The sequence below is a fragment of the Saccopteryx bilineata genome, chromosome 5 (assembly GCF_036850765.1).
Source record: "Saccopteryx bilineata isolate mSacBil1 chromosome 5, mSacBil1_pri_phased_curated, whole genome shotgun sequence".
Lineage (NCBI taxonomy): Eukaryota > Metazoa > Chordata > Mammalia > Chiroptera > Emballonuridae > Saccopteryx > Saccopteryx bilineata.
Window position 1 is genome coordinate 156,883,469 of NC_089494.1, and position 20,283 is coordinate 156,903,751.

The 20,283-nt window shown below is 38.1% G+C and overlaps 1 protein-coding gene across 1 annotated transcript in view; it reads left to right on the forward strand.

Moving 5' to 3' along the window:
* CUBN (cubilin) overlaps positions 1 to 20,283 on the forward strand; it is a 324,233-nt gene that overhangs the window by 203,711 nt on the left and 100,239 nt on the right. Inside the window, exons 42-50 of the mRNA XM_066279340.1 lie at positions 733 to 923; positions 1,088 to 1,271; positions 7,821 to 7,995; positions 9,200 to 9,378; positions 10,886 to 11,095; positions 11,746 to 11,886; positions 13,262 to 13,443; positions 18,261 to 18,432; positions 19,076 to 19,282. Of these exons, the coding sequence (XP_066135437.1) occupies positions 733 to 923; positions 1,088 to 1,271; positions 7,821 to 7,995; positions 9,200 to 9,378; positions 10,886 to 11,095; positions 11,746 to 11,886; positions 13,262 to 13,443; positions 18,261 to 18,432; positions 19,076 to 19,282 (1,641 nt within the window). The remainder of the gene's footprint in view (positions 1 to 732; positions 924 to 1,087; positions 1,272 to 7,820; positions 7,996 to 9,199; positions 9,379 to 10,885; positions 11,096 to 11,745; positions 11,887 to 13,261; positions 13,444 to 18,260; positions 18,433 to 19,075; positions 19,283 to 20,283) is intronic.

Consider the following 20,283-nt stretch of genomic DNA (forward strand, 5'->3'; position numbering starts at 1 on the left):
GTTCATGAAATATGGAAAATCAAAAGACTCTCATGTTTTTAACTGAAAAACATAATTTTAGGGTAGATTCTCAATCTAGACCTTAAAAATTAACATTCTGTCCACTATTAGTTGTACCTTTCATAGAGTAGACAACAGGTGCAGATAAACTGCCTCACTCACACTCAAGGGTGGCAGGCTTGCATAGTGGTTTAACAGAATGGGCTTTGGAATCAGACAGACCTAAGATAAATGTCCACCTCTGCAACCTAACCCTATAGTTGTATGAACTCTCTGCTCTCTGATGAGCCAATCAGTCCCTGACAACTGGCAAATTACTGTCTGCTCTGCCTACTCTCTTTTCTTAACTCCCAGCCTCTCATTCTTTCTCAGGTATCACATGTATGTGTGTGTGACAGCACATGATACAAAAAGTTGCCATGTGGAAAAAGGAACTCTTGACTCTCACCATTTCCTACACCTCCCCAAGCTTTATGAAAGGGAAGTGTCTCTGTTGCTAATTTCCCTTTCCCAGCTCTGGCAGAAACACCAAAACAAGTACCTTATAGTGTGCACTCGAGAAATACTTGTGCTAATCATTTTCTACATTTTGGCTTCAGTTTCAGTTGCCTAAGTCTGAAAATCCTCAAGGAACACAGAAATGCCTAAAAATATAGTTGTAAATGTTATTTAAATAATTTTAAAAAATTTTTCAATTCAAAAATTATTATATTTTTGTTTCTTCTTGGGAAGGTTGTGGTGGATATTTGCATGCAAGCAGAGGAATTATCATGTCACCCAACTATCCAGAGACCTACCCTCCGCACCTCAACTGCTCGTGGCACGTCCTGGTTCCAAGTGGTCTGACCGTTGCTGTCCATTTTGAACAGCCCTTCCAGATTCCAAACAGGGACTCTTCTTGTAACCAGGGGGACTACTTGGTGGTAGGTCTTGTTTGCTGCTTTTCCTAATTACTTTCTCTGCAGACCTCATTAAGAAAACAAAATGGTGATTTTTTTTTCTCTCCTGGAACATAAACCAATAGAACTTTTGCATTTCTTATTTATTACTATAAAGGAATCCATACAATTTTAATTTGTGTTTCCAGCTAAAAAATGGACCTGATATTGATTCTCCGCCCTTGGGACCCCATGGAGGAAATGGTCATTTTTGTGGAAGTCATCCTTCGTCCACCCTCTTCACCTCAGATAATCAAATGTTTGTTCATTTCATTTCTGGTAATAGCAATGGAGGGCAAGGATTTAAGATCAGATATGAAGCAAAGAGTTTAGGTAAGTCTTTTTACTGAAATTAATGTCTATACTCTTCCTGCAGCTGTTTGGTCTTCCTTGTTTAAATAAACTCAAGAAAAAATATGTAAAATTTTCTTTTCTGGAATAAGAGTAACTTTATGCTAAATCTCATCATGACTTCTTTTTAAGGAAGTTGTCATTGTTCTCTTTCTATAGATAAGTAAAATGAGGCTTATATTGTATTTTTTCCAAGACCACATAACAAGAGAATGAACAAAGGAAATTTCTTCATGAGTATAAATTAAGCTGATCTTAATGATCCTCTGAAATTCTTTAGACTTCTCATTATAAAATGTCTAATTATAAGTTACATTTACTTGTAGAAACATTGTAAGAATGATAATTACATTGTTTTGTAATTGCTTGTATGTTTCCTTTTAAATGAACACATAATCTTCTGATTTTATTACCCTTTTAATTGTATGTTACAGTAGTGATCTTTATTTAATTACCTTTACTTATTTATACTTGATTATAATTATATTTATATATTGTGATACTTGTTTTTACATAATGTTTAATAGAATAAATAAGTAAATAAGCATAACTTCAAACAAGGGCGTAGTATCAGTAGAGAGTACGTCTTTGCTTCAAACTTAGATAATATGGATTTCCAGATAAGCTTATGATCTCAATCTCAGATTCCTGAATATATTTCAAAATACATATTAATCTATGACTTTATATGTTTTATTAGACATTATTCAAAATATGAGAATTTAAAATGTCAGCATAATATCTTCACTTCGGGACAGGGAAAAAAATGTCTCCTCCAATGGATTCAGAAGATCATCCCTATGTCCACAAGGAATGTCCCTCTGTCACTTCTCAGCACACTTGGCTCTGGTACTTGAAAGGAGCCTTTAAACAGCTCTATGACACAAGCACCATAACATTTCAGGCCAGGGGTTTGTGGTCCCTCCCTGTCTCCACGGGGAATTTGGCTATTGAGTCATGACTGGGCAAGACTTCACCTGGTCCTGACTTTGTAGAGTTACAATGTCTGTGTCCAGTGAGAAGACTTCAGCCCACTGCACAGAATTTTAATTCCATCTTCACCCATGCTAAACTCAGTCTTGAATTATAGTTTTAAAATCAACATTTAGTAAAAATTCAGCTATACTAAAGGACTATTGCAAACACTGTGACTCTTTCGTTATCCCTTTGTGGACCCTCTATTCCTGCAAGACTGGTGTGACTATTCCCTCCTCACCATTTCTCTGACCTTATTATTGGTCTTATCTGTCTTTTCATTTCAAAACCTATTGTTAGGCAGCTCCAACAATTTGATCACTCTCATTTCTCTTAACTCCAATTCAACAATTTTCCCTAAGGATACAGTCAGCCTTAGACTTAGTGAGTGGAAGGGAGGCAGAGAGACATACTCTCACATGTGCGCGACCAGGATCCACCTGGCAAGCCCACTAGGGGTTGATGCTCTGCCTATCTGAGGCCGCTACTCCATTGCTCAGGAATGGAGCCATATTTTTAGTGCCCGAGGCAGAGTCCTTAGAGCCATCCTCAGCCAGGAAGCCAACTTTGCTTGAACCAATTAAGCCATGGCTGCAGGAGAGGAAGAGTCAGACAGAGAGAGAAAATGAAAGAGAGAAAGGGGAGGGGTGGAGAAGCAGATGATCACTTCTCCTGTGTGCCCTGACTGGGAATTGAACCTGGGACATCCACACGCCAGGCCAATGCTCTACCACTGAGCCAACCAGCCAGGGCAGGAAATGACTTCTGACACCAGATTTTCCTAGTTCTATATCAGGGGTCAGGAACCTATGGCTTGCGAGCCCAATGTGGCTCTATTGATGGCTGCATCTGGCTCGCAGACAAATCTTTAATAAAAAAAAATAATAATGTTAAAAATATAAAACATTCTCATGTATTACAATCCATTCATTTCCTACCACTCATGTTCATGGTTGCAGGTGGCTGGAGCCAATCACAGCTGTCCTCCGGGACAACACCAGATGTTTATTGGATAATGTATAATGTACATGGGGCGTTGTATGGCTCTCATGGAGTTACATTTTTAAATATGTGGCTTTCATGGCTCTCTCAGCCAAAAAGCTTCCCAACCCCTGCTCTATACCATCTTCCCCCAGAGGCGCTCCTTCAATATATTTGGTTGAGATTTCCATGTTCCCGTTCTCAATTTTCTTCATTTTCATCAATTAATTCAGTTGTTAATTAATTAATCAATCAAGTATTTACCAAGTGCTTTACACCTTGCAAACTACCAAATTTTGTCCAGGAGTTCACAGTGCAAGGGAGGAGACAGAAGAGCAGAAGTACACATAGAACGTGGCATTGTAAGTGCTAGATAGAGGAATGCGTCAGGAGCTATGCAAACGCCGAAGAGAAACAGCCTCGCCTACAGGATCAGAGAAGGCTGCAGAGGAAGGAGACGAATAGAGTGACACCAGTCAGTGAGGAAAAGACACGACAACATATAAAGTCTCAATAGTTATGCAATAAGGCATAGTCACAGCTTGGAAAGAACTCACTACTGCTGAAGAACAGAGTCAGAGGAGGTAAATACAACAGTGATAAGGTAGGCAGGAATAATGATGCTAAGGGCCATAGCTGCCACTGTAAGGAGTTATGATTTTAACTGAAAGGCAGTAGGGAGCCCTTAAAAATATTTAATCCAAATCATGAGTAGCATGTTCAGACTAGAAACATCAGTGTGGCTGCAGCACTGCACACACATCACAAGGGGAAAGGCCAAGGCAGGAGACCAGATGAAAGAGTAATTCAAGAGACTATTATTAGGCCATGTTAGCAAGAATTTAGAAGAGAAGGCATGTTGAAGGATGTTATAAATATGGAATTGAGTTGGATGTGGGAGAGAAGGAAGGAATGGGAGGCACCATGGATGGCCAGTAGGATTCTGGCTGGGTGGGCATGTTTATTTTACATACATTTATTAAGAACTTGCTATGTGATAGACACTATACTAGGTCCTGGAAATACAGCAGTAAACAAGTAAAATCCATGTCCTCATGGAGCTTAATTTGTGTTAAACTCAGATAATATATAAGATATACAGTATGTCATATGATAAAAAGTATTAAGGAGAAAAATGAGATAGTGAAGATGGATAGGGAGTCAGTAAAAAGGGAAGATGATATGTGGACCTCTAGATGGTGAGTAGATAATAAGGTCAGTTTGGGATGTGGTCAGTTTAAAATCTCTTAATTATATCCATTGGAGATATCTCATAAGCTGTTTGAATAGGAGTCTAATGGTCAGAACATGAACTGGACTGAATCTAAAAATATGTGAATCAGCAGCAGAATAGTTGAAGTTTGTCACGAGGATAAATGTCATTAATCAGAAAATTATTTAAAATTATTTCAATTGAGAAGATGAAGGGCTGACAAAGGGACCCCTCAGGACCTCCAGCAATGCCAGGAAAGTCTCAGGAAGAGGCACTCAGAGACCAAAGGAGGAATGGGGCGAGGGCTAAAACGGGGAGAGGAGAGTTTAATGTCCAAGAAGCTAAGGGACAAAATGTAAAGAAGAAATGTCTAGTAACCATGTTAAATGCTATGGAGATAGACTAAAGATTAAGTCCTTTAGGTATGCAGCTGTGAGGGCAGACCTGGACAAGATTGCCTTTGTAGAGTTACAAAGTAAAGGGAGGATGAAGAAGATAAAAAAACGAGGGTGGCGAGGAAGTAAAGACACTGGCTGTAAATGACTTGAACTTGTGATATATGAGAAGCTCAATAGAGCAAGGAGGAGTGGGGGTGGGGTAGGGAGAGAGATAAAAAGCACAGTGGAGAGATTAAATAGGGCAAGGCCCCTGAGGACAAGAGTGGAATGGGAGCCCGACCCAAAGATACAGGAAGACAATGTAAGAGGGAAGATAAAGGAGGGCATAGAAACAAATTACTTTATGAAGGACGGTAAAAAAGAAGGGGTCACAAATTGAAGGACGTCTCATCTGACTTCTACTTTTTTTCTAAAGGAGAATTCTAAGTTCAGTGCTGAGAGTAGGAAGGAAATGGTGAAAATGAAGGGTTTAGTGCATATAGTCAAGTATTAAATAGCTGTTGTAACTTATATGAAAAGAAATCGAGGAATTGCTTGGCAGTGCTGAGATTGAAGAACATGTATTTGTAGTGGCAGAAATGTCAATGAATGATTTGAATTGACTACAACCATGAATTTGAAATTTTGCAAGAATTCTAAAGGAAAGACCAAGAGTGAGAAAGTTAAAGGCAATCAAAGAAATTTGTATTTTAAGGTTTCAGAGATGAAGGACTTCTGGGTAATGACAAAACTCAGGAAATGACCATAAACAGCTGAATGACCGTGGAGATAAATGGCAATGAAATATAGCAGATCCAGTATCTGTGAGATAAGGCAGTGGTTCTCAAAGTGTGTGCCAGGGCACACTGATGTGCCCTAGAAGATTTCCAGGTGCACCCTATGGTATTCCAGAGAAATATGTGACTGTTGGGGACCAAAAAACCAACAGGGGTTTTGGAGTTTAGATTTTGGGGGGACAGAGGTGTGGAAATTGGTTGTAAGCTGACAGTCTGCCCAACCCCCCACCTCACTTGCCTGATTAGGTTGCAAAAGGCTGTTAAGCTGTGGTGCTGGATTGTTTACACTACCCCCATGTTCCCCAGAAAGACTAGAGGCAAATTTCTTCTATCTTTTGTTTGGTGTAGTTAAGATGATATATATGGTGGGGTTTTCTGCACTCAACACAATTAAGAGTAAAAAGAGAAGAATTCTTCAATGTATTGATGAGGAAATGAGAGTTTGCCTTTCAAATATGTGCCCAAACATTGAAGAAATAGCTAGGACACATCAGGCTCATGTTTCTCATAAACACAAGAATGAAAAAACTTAACACATTTACAACTGGGACCTGCTGAATTTACTAAATCTTACTGAGAATGTATCTACATATATAAAAAGATAACTTTTTTGTCGTTTTTTAAATTTTTTAAGCCCTCTTTTTTATGATATTCTAAAAAACATAACAAAAAATATAACATAAAAATGTTTTAATGTCAGAATAAATTTAATTTTGTCATATTTATTTTGTTTAATTACCATAAAAGCACACTTGAACTTTATATATATATTTTTTTTTTTTGAAATCTTTTTTTTTTTTAATTGTTTTCTAGGTTTTTTTTTTAATTTTTTTTTTACTTTTATTAATTTTTTTAGAGAGGAGAGAGAATGAGAGAGAGAGAGAGAGAGAGAGAGAGAGAAGGGGAGGGAGGAGCAGGAAGCATCAACTCCCATATGTGCCTTGACCAGGCAAGCCCAGGGTTTTGAACCGGCAACCTCAGCATTCCAGGTCGACGCTTTATCCACTGTGCCACCACAGGTCAGGCATGAACTTTATATTTTTTTCTTTAATATTTACTTAATTAGCCTGACCAGGCAGTGGCGCAGTGGGTAGAGCATCGGACTGGGATATGGAAGACCCAGGTTCGAGACCCCGAGGTCGCCAGCTTGAGCATGGGCTCATCTGGTTTAAGCAGGGCTCACCAGCTTGAGCCCAAGGTCACAGACTCGAGCAAGGGGTCACTCAGTCTGCTGTAGCCACTGGTCAAGGCACATATGAGAAATCAATAAATGAACAACTAAGGAATTGCAACAAAGAATTGATGTTTCTCATCTTTCTCCCTTCCTATCTGTTCCTATCTGTCCCTCTCTCTGACTCTCTCTGTCTCTGCCACACAAAAAAATATTTGACTTAATAATTATAACATATTTCTCAGAAATTTGTACATAGTGCACCTACAATTATTTATAGGATTTTAAATGCACCCCAACTTCAAAAAGTTTGAGAACCACTGGACTAAGATACTGGAAAAGTTAATTTCATTGGCATTGTAATACCCGAGTTAGCCAGGTTATTGCTTGGTTTGTTGGAGATTGCTAACAGTTTGTTGATAAAATCAAAGTATTTTTTACATAATACTTTGGTCTTTTAGAAATGTATAAAAAGCTAATTTTCTTCTTACAAAAAAACTGGCTAATAAATTCTCTCCTGCCATTCATCTCTTGCTCTTCAAATGCATCTAGATCCCAAAGAAATGTAATGAGTGAATGCCCACAGAGTCATGCAAGTGTGATCTGCTGTCCTTTAAGCACATTATGACTATAGCTCTGCAGCATTCTACTGAACTGAGCAGTCAGCAGGCAGTTCTAAGTACTAGTGCGCTGACATGCTTGTTTAAGTGGTGGGTATATAGTGGTGCTTCTGTGATGTTCTACTCCATGCACTGTGCACAGTAGTCATTTTGTCATCTTTAAGGAAAAGTGAAACTTCCAAAAGACTATATAGTTTGGCAAATTAAAAAGTGAAACATTTGGTAGCTCCCTTGATAGCAAATTCAGAATTTATTTGCCAAAAGTAAATAAATGCAATTTTAGAGGAAAGGAAATTGAGATTGGAAATACAGACAAAGAAAGTTTTAAAAGTTATCATGGCAGTTGATTGCGTCATTTCTCCAGACTGCAGATTGATTTAACTGTGTTTCCTGACAGCCTGTGGAGGCAATATCTACATTCATGATGCGGACTCTGTTGGATACTTGACCTCCCCCAACCACCCAGACGATTATCCGCAGCATGCTGACTGCATTTGGCTCATAGCTGCTCCTCCTGGAAAGCTCATAAGGCTACAGTTTGAAGATCAATTCAATATTGAAGTAACACCTAAGTAGGTCACCTTCATTTAATTTTTCTCCTAGCCAGAGTTAGTATATTTTTTAGCTGTCATGTCTCAGAACAATTTCCTTCTTTATTTCTTAGCAATGTATACTGCATAGGAAATCTAGGGATGGAAAAGGGAACTGCTTAATGTCTCCAGCCTGAAAATGTTGCCTGCTAGCCTCTCTCCTGTCAGCTGAGCAGATTACGGACACAGATATTGTCCCTCATGACCCTGTGCACATCCTTCAAGAGACCCTGAGGGTGGCTGTTTGAGATTTATGTGATCGGCGCTTCCTCTCACAGGAAAAATATAGTGTCTCTGGTAGATGAGTATTTATTTGCCTGGCCTCATACTGAGTGTCACAAATGATAAAATATCTGTTTAACAAATGGAAATTTGTGTTATATGACTCCAGGGGCCACCAATGTCAGACACAGGACTAAAGCAAGTATAGTACAATTTCTAATCTCTATTTAAGAAGAATTCTGAGAGATAACATACCAAAAAGTATGTATGTATTATTATTTTGAACACAAAAGAAATAGCTACATAAACAAAATAATCTGGTGGGGTTTTTTTTTCATTTCACAAAAGTGTGCATGTATTTGCAGGAATATTTGTGTGGTATAGAACTTAGATACAAGAGCTTTTGTTTACTATTTCTGGACATCTTAAACAATGCCACTCTCCCACTCAGTGCGCATTAACTAATTGGCTGAGTGACTTTCTCAAGAAATATTGGGTAAATACTTGTCCTCATATATGGACATAGACAATTCTAGCTGAGAATTTTCATCAGCTCAAGTCCCAGAACAGTCAAGAGGGAGTCCATCTTTGTGAAATGTGTTGAATCAGCGTGTAAAACAAAATACTTATTTTTTTAAAAAATACCCAGGGGGGTAATTTGAGAATGACTTTTAAATTTGTAAAATGAATATAGGATATGGAAGGCAAGTGAATATTCTTCAGTGTGGTCCATGTACAACCTGTCATTTCAAGCTACTCACTAAAGGGTCTGTTATGATTAGCAAAACTATTATACAGTATTCTGAAGTGACATGCCACTTAAAGTGACTCTGTCACAGTGTCTTCTGTTCCAGAAAAGATCATTTAATAATGCCCTTGGAAAAAAGTGAGTGAAATCTTTTTTTAGCAAAATATGTTAAAGCAATTGTCTTTATATGTTAAACACAATTTTCTTTCACTTTAGCTGTGTGTCCAATTATCTTGAGTTGCGAGATGGATCTGATTCAAATGCACCAATAATTTCCAAGTTCTGTGGGACATCTTTGCCCAGCAGTCAGTTGTCCTCAGGAGAGGTTATATATTTGAGATTCCGGTCCGGCAACAGCTCCACTCATACGGGATTCAAGGTCAAGTATTCCATAGGTAACAACAATTTTTATATTCAAAAAGAAAGTAATGATAAAATAAAAATATCAAAACTTAAAAAAAATTTTAATAGTAGTTTTTCTATCTGCTTAATTTTAATACTTATTTAAATTATGTTGACATAAGTAAGGCATACAAATGTTTAAATTTGCAAGTCCATTATTAATTTTAATGTTTACTTTGATTTTCATTTTAAACTACTTTTATTTAATAAACTTGAATATTTTTTCTCCAAACTTTGTGAAAACACATTTAGTTAAATCATATTTTTGTTTCTTTCTATTATTGTGAAATATAGATTACTTCAAATCCTTTAGTAAATAATAATATTTAAAACAGTGATTTTGAACTCCTTGTAATTAATAGATAATTGAGATGTTTTTCCCATAAGCATCTATGCCAAATGAGGCTCTACACCAGGGGTAGTCAACCTTTTTATACCTACCGCCCACTTTTGTATCTCTGTTAGTAGTAAAATATTCTAACCGCCCACCGGTTCCACAGTAATGGTGATTTATAAAGTAGGGAAGTAACTTTATAAAATTTATAAAGCAGAGTTACAGCAAGTTAAAGCATATAATAATAATTACTTACAAAGTACTTTATTTTATATTTTCACTAAGTTTGGCAGAATAAATCTTTATAAAACAACATACTATAGTTAAATCTATCTTTTTATTTATACTTTGGTTGCTCCGCTACCGCCCACCATGAAAGCGGGAACGCCCACTAGTGGGCGGTAAGGACCAGGTTGACTACCACTGCTCTAGACAAAAAGCAAGTATCTCTTCAGTACTTTGACTCCCTTACTTAAAAATTAAGCATCTGGTTGCATACTGAAAATTCACTATAATATGGTCACAATTACATAGAATTGAAGGTGAGTCTGGACACTAACCAAACATGTTTTGATACATCCAACACCTGGAAAGCCTCATCAAAACAACATTTAACCTACACCATAGGTTGTTTAATAGCCTGATACAAGCTGTATGTAATCCAATCTATCACATCCAGCTAATGAAAAATAATTGAATAGTAATTTTTCAGGACTCTGAGATACCAGTTACTGCAGTAAAGTGTGTATTTGACAGTTAAACTAGAAATAGTAGGCATCACAAATGAACCACAGCACCCTTTCCGAGGTTGAATTTGGATTCAGTGTTCAGACTCACCAACATAGGCTACTAGGCAGGCCCTATCAATCTATCTGTAGGTTCTTCAAATAAACCATAATTGCAACTAATAGCTTTTACATGCTTTACCAAGAGCATTAAAGAGATGTTACAGAGCATGCCCTTCAACAGTCTTCCAGTCTTTCATTCCCCATTACTGGATTCAACTTATGCTAAAATTTCTCTTTTTAATAGTAGATTTCCAACAATGAGGGAAGCACTAACCAAACATTTTCATATTTCAATTCATGATTGTTTGGCACCTAAAAGTTTCCAAATGTGCTGGTGGAATTTTTAAAAACTAATGGAACATTGCTCTCCTTTTGCAGCTCGGTGTGGGGGAAGAGTGACGGGGCAGAGTGGTGTCATTCAAAGCATTGGCTATCCAGCACTTCCATACACGGATGATCTACTCTGTGAGTGGCATCTCCAGGGCACCGCAGGACACTACCTCACCATCCATTTTGAAGACTTTAACCTCCAGAATTCCTCTGGCTGTGAAAAAGACTTTGTTGAGATCTGGGAAAACCATACCTCTGGTCAGTAAAATACACCTGCTGTCTTTTGGGAGCGTTTAGTTCACAGGTACTTCATTCAGCCTCTGAAGTTTCCTCACTTGCAAGAAAGGCAAAACTATGTCTATTCTTGGCAAAGAAGTGCAGATCAATCAGATATGGGAAGTGCCAGCTCTCTCTCCCTCAGTGTACCCATAAACAATGGGTGTCCTGAGCCTCAGGCATCATTCTGTGGCTTCCCCTGGACACCACACTGAGGGAACACAATATTGGGAAGGCATCTACATCCTGCTGAGACAGTCCAGTGCCATATGCAATTATTTGAGGGACATCCTGTTTGGTAAGGAGAAGGAAGGTTAACATAACCTGGGAATAATAGGAGACGGACACATGTCACTATTTTTTCAGACCATTTCTTTAACCAAATGAGTTAGCCTTCCTCATTGTGCTGAAATACCCTTGCCCTAAATGGTCGCCATTTTTGTTACTCCTCATATATTTGAATATAATGATTTTTATTCATGTTTGTTCTGCTTCTCTTGACAGAGATTATCATTTCTTCATGTACAGGGTCTTATCTTTGTCATTTTCTTCATATGTGTAAAATACCTCCAGTAGAGGTTAAATTAATCAATTGCTTGGGCATACCCATACTTACTATTTGACTCTTACAGGAAATTTATTGGGCAGATACTGTGGCAACATCGTTCCTGACAGCATAGATACTTCTAGCAATGTCGCTTTCGTCAGATTTGTCACAGATGGGTCTCTTACTGCCTCGGGCTTCAGATTACAGTTTGAATCCAGTCTGGAAGGTAAGTTCATATATTTATTTAAATTTATGTATCATTGAGCATCCATAATAGCTAGGCATGATGTTATAAACAGTTGGACCACAAAAAGGCCCTTGTCTTCTTGGACCTTACATCTTAGTGTTGAGGCAGACGTAAGTGAAAAACCACAACTGATCAATGCTTCAGAGGAAAGGGGCCAGCACTGGAGAGGTGGAAGGGATTGGCTGCTGTACTACATTATTCCTCTTAAGGAAGCCAGCCTATTAGTCCCACTCAGAATTTGCATTCCAAATTCCCTGACAAACTCAAGTAAAATAAAGATCTTGTCTGAAAAACCAAACAAACAAAAAAACAAGTGGATAGCACTGTGATTTTCCTGACTCTATTAGTACCACATTTATTGGTCTCTCATATTTCTTAGGCCATGATGATAAAAATGCTGCAAACTATCATCCATGGAAACAAAGATTAAATATTAATATAAGATATAGGCAGTGAGTACAAATGTTGTGTATAAGTCCTTGCCTACATATAGTTATAAATTATAGATGTGAACTGATGGTCCTTAGCACCAATTCAATGGCAACAGGAATCCCCAGTTTGGAGTGAGGGAAATAGGAAACTATTCAGTACAGAACAACTCCATTGTGGTCCAGCATAGCTGTGTAAGCAGCACGGCTATGAGATGAATCTGGGGCTACGCAGCCCTGGGGCCAGGCCCCGTTCTGTCTACACAGCTCTGCCTTTCACTGGTCTGCTCTCCTTTGCTCTACTGAGACATCTTCCACGTTTCAGCTCCAGGCAGGTAAACTTAGTCTTAGATGGAAAGGGAAACTGTGGTTTGAAAGCCAAAGGGAACCTGACTTATATAGACAGAAATCCATGCTCCTGGTCTCTGATTGGTCTGTTCTTATACAATGAGGACTCCAGATTTTCACTGTTTGATTGGTCCACAAGGCACTGTCCTGATTGGCTAGAATGGAGTTGCTCAGAGTGGTAGGTGAAGAAGCTGATGGGGATATATAGCTGCACAGCTCTGATTGGATGGGGAAAGCCTCAGTCTGTGGGTTGAAATAGGATTCCAGGAACTTCTTCATAAGGGCTGGCTCAGATGACAGAAACAGTGTGAGCGACAATTCAGTGCAAGCAGTACAAGCTTTTACCAGAAGTACAGTTTGTTTGAGAAGCCCCTGTGTAGAAATAGCTGTTGGGCTTTGTTTTTTAAAGTTGAGCGTGGTTAGCCTCTGAGAGCCCTTCTTTGTAGGTCTCTTCTTTCTCAGGGCCCACATAATTAAGAGCAATGCTTTTGTCTAGTGCAACAGTTTTGAGAACATTCTTTATAGAAGGGGTTGATTTGGTTTCATTGGAAGTTTTCTTGTTCCCCCCCCCTTTTCAGAATGTGGTGGGGATCTACAGGGTGCTACTGGAACATTTACTTCTCCCAACTACCCGAACCCAAACCCTCATGGTCGGATCTGTGAGTGGAGAATCACTGTGCAGGAGGGAAAGCAGGTCACTCTAACTTTTCACAATCTGAGGCTAGAAGCTCATCCGTCCTGCAACAGGGAGCATGTGACAGTAAGTGTTCTGTGCCATCAAGAATGGTTAAGGATTTTATTGACTCATAAATCATAGTCAGAAAACTAGGTCAGGAACATCCCATTGTGCAACTGTAGGTCAGACGAATTCTAAGTATTGTAGGTAGGACAAAATCACAATAAACTGCCACAATGTTTGTAAAAGCTGTTTAAAGAGGCTATTAGTTGTTGCAGCACACATCAGGGTCACAGAGAGCATAAATTTCACTATACGTGGCAAAATGTAGTAAACAGAGAAATTAAGCCTATGGGTAGCATGAGGCTGAACGGGGCCAGAGTCACAGAAAACCCATCACCAAAAGTTTTAAGCTTGTGAATGGTCCCGCATAATACCATTCTGTGACCGAGGCACTGCGTGACTCCTGTGAGAGACCAGGGCTGCTTGCCCTCCATGTTGCCAAGAGCCAATGCTTTAAAATACTCCCTCAATATTTTTACCTTCCCTTAGCAAAAGACAAAAGTGAGATCCGTGAGTGTGAAAGGAGATTGTTAATTGTTAATACTGTGTTGATTGTAGAGTAATGTTAGTTTATTTTCCCACTGACTTGTCCTTTCTTTGGGCTTTGTTATCTCAGTAAATAATAATGTCAAACTCCTGATTGCTCAGGTCACAAAGCTTGATGTCTGTTTTGGAATCCTTTCTATCACACCATATATTATATCCATAAGCCAAGTCCCCTTGGTTTTATCTTTTTGAAAGATCCAGAATCTAACTACTTTTCACCATACCCACTATTACCACCATCACTACTCACTGGAATTTATTTTAGTAACTTCCGCATTTGTTCCCTCAACACAGCAGCCAGTGTGATGGGTTTAAATGTAAACCAGATCATTTTGATCTCATTGAAAACCCACTACCAGCCTCTCATCTTACTCAGAGGAAAATCCCAAATCACTACGATGGCCCGCTGGCCCTACCTTATTTTCTGCCCCTTCTTTTTCCTACATCTGCATCTGATTTCACACTCCCTTCCTCTTTTGCTCACCAGGATCCAGCCACACTGACCCTTTCCAGTTCACTGGATATGCTAAGATTTCCCACACCTCACTTCACATGCACTGTTGCCTTTGCCTAGATGGCTGCCTGGTTTATTCTCTCACTTCAGTGAGATCTCTGCTCAAATGACTTGATCCACGAGGCCTTCCCCAAGGACCACACACTAAATAACCCTCATCTTGGACTCTACCTTTCCCCACATGACAGTTTTCACAGCACTTTAGACCAGATGACATTCCACATATTATTTGTTTGCCTGTTGATTGTCTGCTCCCAACTAGGATGTGAGTCTTCCTTCAGTGCTGAATCCTCAGGCCTGGCACACAAGAGGACAAAAACTGTTGAATGAATAAATAAAAGTTACTATCATTATTCTTTTTAAAAACTAGACACTTTTGTTTTCCATTTAATTATCTCCTTTTGGGAAGTGAATTTCAAAAATATAAAACATTTTTGTATGCTACTACCACTTTTTATTAACCTAAAATAATCATATTCCAGCTTAAAATTTTGCTAAGTTCTAATATAAGTAAGTTCTCACACTATACCACATTTTGATGCACTTTCCTTTCTTGGCAATGGAATAGACCATGCAGTTGTAACCATGTGACAAAATTCATTTTTATACTAATTTTAATCTATTTTTATGATTATAAGTGCAATGGATGCATATTTATCAAATTTAAGAGAGGTCAGAGAAATAAAAACCGTAAAAATACTTGAAATTTCTATACACTGATTGTTAAAATTTTGATGTATATGCTGTTTTTTCCCCTTTGAAATGGTTTCTATAGATGAGATCATATTGAATATAATGATCACTAAGAATTTTACCAGCAGAATATTCACTGCCCTGCAGAAAAGAAAATATGAACAATCATAGTTTTAGAACTCAAGCAATTAAAATAAAATTTACAGGGATAACCACAAATTCTGAATTACATCTTGTCATTTCTTCATGTCTGAATTATGATGCCAAAGGCATCCAGTTTCAATTCTTTTAGCTACTGCTTCAGGAATTTCTCTTATTATTTTCAAATAATATTCCTATTCTGCTACTTTTTTACTTTTGGATCTTAGACATTATCTGTCTACTTCCAACTATGACAATGATAGTATAGCTCTCTTTACAAAACAGCTGCCACCACCACGAAAAATGCACACTTCACATACTCCCCTAAAACTTCCCAACTTCTTCCATAAACACTTATGTCACAGATTTTGTCTAAATTGTTTTTTAATGTTTACATTACTATGATTATATAAACCCCATTTACAATTAAGCCAGGTAGTGTTCTATGATAACATTTGCTTTTGTTTTTTCATGTAATATTAATAATAGTGTTCTTTTTACATTTTCTTGGTTTTTTAATGCATCTATCACTAATTCTTCCACACACATTTCACTCCAAGCATACATCCCCACTTTATAAAAATAAGCACTTCTAGCCCGGTTGGCTCAGTGGAAGAGCATTGGCCCAGCATGTGGAAGTCCCGGGTTTGATTCCCGGCCAGGGCACACAGGAGAAGTACTTATCTGCTTCTCTACCCTTCCCCCTTCTCCTTGCTCTATCTCTCTCTTCCCCTCCCGCAGCCAAGGCTCCATTGGAGCAGAGTTGGCCTGGGCACTGAGGATGGCTCTGTGGCCTCACCTCAGGTGCTAGAATGGTTCCAGTTGCAACATAGCAATGCCCCAGATGGGCAGAGCATCAACCCTTAGAGGGCTTGCTGGATGGACTGTAGTCAGGTACATGTGGGAGTCTGTCTGTCTGTCTCTCTGCTTCCCTGTTTCTCACTTCAGAAAAATACAAAAATAAAATAAAATAAGTGCTTCTATTATTTTCATTCATTTTCCTTAGCAATATCTTTCCTTGAGCCTTTGTTTATCAGCTGTAAGCTTGATGCCAGCTGTCATATTGGGCTCTTCTTTCAGCAAATTTCCAAGTCCCCTTATTCCTCTCCTGGGCTAGATACCTGGCTTTATAATATGAGCCTTTCCCTTTCTTGGTGAAGGTCCTTTTTTGGTGAGGCATATGCTTCTGTAGCTTCTTAAGGGAGTGGAGATGAGTGATAAAATTTTGAGAATGTATAAACTAGACTTGTACTTATTTTGCCCTTATTCTTGAATATATTATTTTAAAATGTCACATATATTCAATATATTTGCATACATATATGAATATATTAATCATAATTTTGAAGTATTTTGCTTTTTTGTGGTCAATTTCCTTTAAGTTCCTGTTTCCTATTTACATATATTTATCTCTGCCTTTGGCATTAGCTGTTTCCCTAAACATCTGATAACCCTTGGCCATTCATTTATAGTTAAGAATGAGGTACTAACAGGCAATTGGAAGCTCTGTGTACATGACTGGGGCTGTCACCTTGGGAGCTGCATGGCAGGTGATAAGGAGGGAGACTTGATATTTAATTAGCAGGAACTACAATTGTCATATCTACAGGTCTTTTCAACTTGGGAGGTTAATACTCTAACAAGAAACACTTTCAGAATTAATTTTTGATTTTTTAATATGATGTCCGCATTCCTTTTCTTTGCAACATTTTTATAAGTTCAAAGTTTGTTATGTTTGTTCTTCACTCTATCACAAACAAGAGGATGTGGTAGCCCTTTGCTCACCCTTTACTTATTTGAGAAATTATCAAGAATAAAGGAAGGAAGAAAGGGAAGGGGAGAGGGAGAAAGGGAGGAAGAGAGGAAGGGAGGAAGGGAGGAAGGAAGGGAGGGAGGGAAGAAAGGCTAAATTTAATGATTATAGTAAATAAAAAAGCTTATATCTTTTGTGATGGAGTACATTCTCTTTCTCCATAAATTTTAGTGTCATACCTTAATCACTATTTCTCATTGTAAGCCATTCAAATCATTTTTAAAAAAGGAATATCAAACAACCACTCATTCAGTTACTCTTTAGTTACTTCTAGATGTTTCTCTAACTGTGAAAACCAGGCATACTAAAACATTCACTTTGTTTTGTACAGAAGTGAAATGATATTTTGCCAATTATTATAATTATGTACATAACTAGAGTAATTGTTTTATATTTTGGAGTCAATCATACTTCAATTTACTTTTTAAAATTCAAATTAGTAAGAGAATTGAAGCTTGAATCCATTAGTAATTAGGAAAGAACTATTTATTTAATTTTAATTACTTTTCAAGGACTTTTGAAAATATTTGATTATATAACTTCACATCACTAGAGACTAAAATTTATGCCTTTAGCCCTGACTGGATAACTCAGCTGGTTAGAGCATCACCCTGATACACAAAGGTTGTGGATTCAATCATGAGTCAGGGCACATATAAGAACAGACAGATGTTTCTGTCTCTTTTCTTCCCTTCTTCACTCACTAAAATCAATCAATAAATTTTTTAAAATAAAATTTAAATTGTCCTTTTAAATAGCCAGGGTCCTGATGCATTGTGAAAAAAACTGCCCATCAGTGAACGCTGAGAACTAAGGTGTAAGCGTGTTGGCCCATCTACTTTCTGCCTAGAGCATGATTTCCTGTTGCTGAGAGTGGAGCAGTTTTTCATTTGTCACCCCATGGCAAGAGGGCATTACTGCTGTTTTCATTTAGTGAAATGACCTGAGGCCACAAAATGAGCTCCAGGTAACAGTGGTTTGTGGCACTGGGCTAGAAGCCTGTTGTTAAGTAATTTATTTTAGCACAGGGTTTTCTTAGAAAGAAGTACGTCTGGGCTGGGAATATAACTTCCTAGGAAACAGTCAGTAAGATGGACTGTCTATCTAAAGGTTAAATTGTTTTTTTAATAGGTATTCAATGGCATTAGAAGTAACTCACCCAAGCTCGAGAAGCTGTGTAGCAGTGTGAACATAAGTGGAGAGATCAAATCTTCAGGCAATACAATGAGAGTCATTTATTTCACTGATGGATCCAGGCCATATGGAGGCTTTGCTGCTTCCTACACATCCAGTGAAGATGCAGGTAATATAGAATGTAATAAGTACATATGCATTGCAGATGTCCCCACAGCTATTCCCAACAGCGGCAGAGTCTTCTATTTTCACCTTAGTGTTTAGAGTTACACTTAAGATGCTCCATGTAAGACAGACATGCATAACCAGATAGAAAATCCATACTGGATAAAAGTTTTAAAAATTAAAAGTACCTTTGGTTTTGGAAAGAAAATTGCCATTGTGGAATAAGACTTAAAAAAAATGCTATTAGAGTCCTGGCCAGGTAGTTCAGGTGGTTAGAGTATTGCCCCCATATGCCAAGATTGTGGGTTTGATACCCAGTCACAACACATACAAGATCAACCAAGGAAGGAAAGAAGGAAGGGAGGGAGGGAGGGAGGGAGGGAGGGAGGGAGGGAGGGAGGGAGGGAAGGAAGAAGGAAGGGAAAATAAGGAAGCTCCTTATTTTTGCACATATTTTGTTCTAAACCCACAGAAACTTACTCCATAGTTTGCATGTATGAGCCAGTCCTTTATCCACAACCTTGACTTCACCTAGAAAAACAAGTGAAAACATTAAAATATTATTTTAGTTATTGTTTCTATATTGTTTGTATCTTGTTATGGCATGAGTTTTATTACTAATTTCTCTGTTGCCTTGTTTTTTTTAGTGTGTGGTGGGTCCCTTATAAATTCACCTGAAGGAAACTTTACTTCTCCTGGCTATAATGGAGTCAGTAATTACTCAAGAAACCTAAACTGTGAATGGACTCTCAGCAATCCAAAACAGGGAAATTCATCCATTTACATTCATTTTGAGGATTTTTATCTAGAAAGTCACCAAGATTGTCAATTTGATGTCTTAGAATTTCGAGTGGGTGAGTTCAATCAAGATCCATGTTCTCCCATTTATCCACAGTATTCTTCTTATGCCTGGAGACCACCAATGATAAAAGGAGTCAGATGGTTATAATACACTGCTCACAAAAATTGGGGGATATTTCAAGATCAATATGAAGAGATTAAAATAAAGCATTTGATTTTTTTTATTAAGCAAGAATATCAGAAAAGCAAATGATAAGTCAAAGAAAGTTGTTCAGTCATGCAAATGAGATGCAAAACCAACTTTTATTTCATTGGTGAAAATGCACTATACAGCAGGCTGAAAGTACTGGAGTATCTGCATGTTCCCTGATCCCCTATTTTTTGTGAGCAGTATATATGTGCATATGATCCAAAAGGAGGTTGGTCAGACAAAGCAATAATTCTGTGTGAGCCCAGCTGAGGAAAACATGTCCTATGAACCGTGAAAGAGATGGGTCTGTGTTTACACCAGACCGTATGTCTCAATTGATGTGAGTGAGATTTACCCAGGAGAGATTCTAGTTTGTCTTTGCTCTCTTAATGAGTTTAAGTGATCTCTTCAACTGTAATCTAGTACTCAAGACTCCTTTCCTCAGAGACGGGGACATACCAATAAAATGCTCAGAATGTCAATAGTTTACTGAACTTACAGGATTCACAGAAGCAGCTGTGGAATTCTACTTAGGCCTTAGAAGTCAAAAGAAGTTTTGAATTGTACCAGATGGAGAAGCACATGGAAGCTGTTTGAGGAATCATCCTCTGAGCAGTCAAGTTTGTCTCTGATTTCATGTTGTTATTGAGCTATACTTGATAAACCATTAATTCTCTTAAGAATGTTTAAATATCGAGTGACGTCACGGAAATGGCACCGTGAGCAGCGCATCCGACAGCTCTCCCCTAAATCACAACAAATTTATCAACTAGAAACAGAAAAATTTATCCTCGGAGCATTCGGGAGTTCCACACAAACTGATAGCGAAAGGACTGTTATCACTTGAATCTGAGAGACGAGGGT